This window comes from Crocodylus porosus, unplaced genomic scaffold, assembly GCF_001723895.1.
Source record: "Crocodylus porosus isolate Cpor-Errol unplaced genomic scaffold, CroPor_comp1, whole genome shotgun sequence".
NCBI classification, from domain to species: Eukaryota; Metazoa; Chordata; order Crocodylia; family Crocodylidae; genus Crocodylus; species Crocodylus porosus.
This window is the reverse complement of record NW_017728949.1, coordinates 57,352,167-57,355,355: the sequence shown is the minus strand read 5'-3', so window position 1 is coordinate 57,355,355 and position 3,189 is coordinate 57,352,167. Positions and strand designations below refer to the sequence as shown.

The following is a 3,189-nucleotide window of genomic DNA, read 5'->3' as shown; positions in this document are numbered from 1 at the left end:
TGTTGTACTTATAAGTCGTCATGATAAAGCTGAGCTCGTTCTCTGTTCAGTGTGTTCTGTGTACAGTGAAGGTATTTAGTTATTAGCTAAAAAGGATCTGGTTTAGGGCACAAACCTTTTCAATACTGTTGGATAGAATAGGAAATTATGGAAGGTTTAGCAACATATCTAAAAAAAGCTCACACAATGCATGCACTCCTTAAATAATAGAAGCAATGAAGATGGGGCTCATTAAGTTAAAAAAAACATTTTGGCTAGAAATTGGTTTACATATAAAATGATATTTGCTAGTCACCGCCTATTTTAGCATAAGGAGAGAAGCAAACAGCAAAAATAGACCCTTTGCTGTCCACGTTCATTGGTCCCATGAAAATTATGATTGTATTTATAAACACTTCTGTCTTCCTTACATGCTTAATGATACACTGCCAAAAAGGTCTCATCTTAGAAAGTTATTGTTTAGCAACATACAGCATTGATATCCCAGGAGAAACTGAATCAATGTATGCGGTCATTGTTAGGCCAGCGAAAGGAAAGTAGAAGACTTTGCTCCTTGCATGGAAGGAACAGAAAAAAAAAAATGAAAAAAACTTTACTGAATTTCAAAGACTTAGAGGGGTTTTTTCCTCCCCCAAATGGATGAGACAAAAAGTGAAAGTATAAATTAATATTTACCCGTGGATGAATAGAGCAATGGAGCTGTTTTCCTCCCTCTCCCCCCTTCTAGTCCTCATTTTCCCGTTTTCTATTTCTATTTAGGAATGTTTTCTTCATGTAGTTATTGTCTATATTGCATATATTCATTTAATTTATAAACCATGCATTCAAAGGCTTTTTATATGCATTTATGTGCTTTTTGTGGATGTGGAAATTTTCACTATAAGCTATGGAAAAATAGTAAACACATGACAAGAAAAACTTATAAAAGGAAGAAAACAAAGATACATTGTGCTTTCAAAGTTATAAGTTTTACATAAATGCTTATTTCTACTTCTAAACAGTCTAGGAGGGTTTTTCAATCATAAATTACCTACCTCGTGTATTCTTCTTGAAGCTTGTTAGGGTCACTTACAAAAAATTTGACTCTAAAGTTCAAACTGTAAGGAGATCCTCCTAGAACAAGAAAAGAATTTCTAATTAATCAATTATTTTAAAAAAAACTTTAATAAAAATCATATTTGTAATTGACCAACTAAATATATCGACTCACTTTTTAATTGTTTCCTAATTGGCTTGTTTGGATCCATCCACCTCTGGAGAACAAAAAAAAAAACAAAAACAAACTAATTATTTTGAAGATCAACAATATTGTTTCATGAAGTACAAAAACTGACATGGCAATGCTGAATATAATTTGCTAGCCTGTTATATGCAGACCGCCAAACGCAGAAATAGACTCTTGGCATGCAAAGCAAAGCCCGCTGACAGATTCTTCAGAAAAGATCTGAGATTTTCAGGTACTACCCTTCTCAAATACTGTTCCTCTTGTCTCCTGTGTTAACCTTGGTATCTGCCCACATGTTCCTAAACACGTGAGGGCTATTCAAGCTTCCTGCTCTGCTGGTTGTTGGCAGCTGAGAACCCACTGTGACTACAGAGGAATAACAATGCATGTCTGAGGTAGCTTTAAATGACCTCAACTCAGGTACTAGAAGCATTATAGTCCTGACAAAACCAAACTGCACAGACTAGTTTAATCCGCTTAGAAAGGTAATATAGACCAGCCAGAGCTCTATGCTGCCACAGATAAACTACCTTCAGCACCTAAGTTAACTTGTTCAGTATCCATTGTACCCAGTTTAGGACACTACCAGAGAATGGACTCTGAATTTCTTACCTTTATGTCTGCGTTTCACAACATCCAAGGTGGAGATAAGGATAAGCCCAACTTATTTGTAGAATTAATGTGACAATTAGCATTTATAAAATGCTAATCTGCAAATGGTGAGACTCACTAAGATATTAAAAACCCCTTTATGGTTATACAGATAATATAGCAGCTAAAAAAAAAAAAAACAACTTTTGACCATTTTTTTTTTAGACTGGCCACATTACATTTGTGGTGCTACAGAAGTTCAATGGACAGTTATGTACACGCCCTGTAGTGCTACTTCTTTCGGGCAATGTTTCTGCTTTCAGATGTAATAATGATGGGCCTAGGGGTAAAATTTGCTTTTCCTCTCTGGGAAATTGTGTCAGATAGGCCAAGTGATGTCCCCAGTTGAGTGGCCCTTTAGGCTGTACCCAAATTGAATGGATCAAGATGGTGTTAGCATAATTACTGCCAAGTCTTGTCTAAGCTACTTCATGACCCTCTGTATTAACAGAGGTAGGCATCCATTATCATGGAGGCTACAAGATGAAAAAAACATCTAAAAAGTGAACTTGGGCTCAGACCCTTAACTCAGTGTTCCCCGCCTTTTTCCACCCCAGAGCATACTTGCATCAATACAAAATTTCCACAACACACCTGTTAAGGCATTCCCCATCCTCATACCTATTGTAGCTCATTACAATGGCAAAATTCTGTGGCACACCTGTTCATTTCTGACAGCACATTTTTGTGCCATAGCACACTGATTGGGAAACACTGCCCTACCTGATTCAGAGCAAGCCATCTGACAGACACTGGATTTGCCCATGATAAGCAAATTCACTCTCATGAGACCAAATTACCTGTGGAAGATGCTCTGTAGTCCTTGATAATATACTGAAGGTCAGCTGTGAATTGAGTGCTGAGCTGGTCTACTACAGTATTCTGTAGACACAGCTACGGATACAATTTACTGATTAACACCTGTTCCAGACCCAGTTTTGCAGAGCAAGAGGAAATTATGTTCCTCCTTGCTTAATGACATAAAACATTTATGCTTGTTCTGCATCATAACTTGGACCATTTGCCCACTCAGCAAAATGATGTCTAAGACCAAGAGTTCTGTGGTGGTGAAAAGAAAAAAGTGGGCAGAGGAGAGGGGAGAGGATGGAGGAGGAGTAAAGAGAACCTTCAAAATTTCCCAAATGTCTCCTTGCTATGGTGTAAAAGTTTATCTCAAGATGGACTCCTTGAGTAAACAGAAGTCTAAGCAGCAGAAATGATTTAATAGATTTCATAGACATTAGGGCTGGAAGGGACCTCGGGAGATCGAGTCCAGCCCCCTGCCCAAAGGGCAGGAAGTCAGCTGGGGTCAT

The 3,189-nt window shown here is 37.8% G+C and overlaps 1 protein-coding gene across 1 annotated transcript in view; it reads right to left on the bottom strand.

The window, feature by feature from the left end:
• The window catches only part of PTPN4 (protein tyrosine phosphatase, non-receptor type 4), a 118,311-nt gene that overhangs the window by 99,438 nt on the left and 15,684 nt on the right, over nucleotides 1-3,189 (bottom strand). Inside the window, exons 3-4 of the mRNA XM_019553569.1 lie at nucleotides 1,211-1,253; nucleotides 1,035-1,113 (exon numbers count right to left, since the gene is read on the bottom strand). Of these exons, the coding sequence (XP_019409114.1) occupies nucleotides 1,035-1,113; nucleotides 1,211-1,253 (122 nt within the window). The remainder of the gene's footprint in view (nucleotides 1-1,034; nucleotides 1,114-1,210; nucleotides 1,254-3,189) is intronic.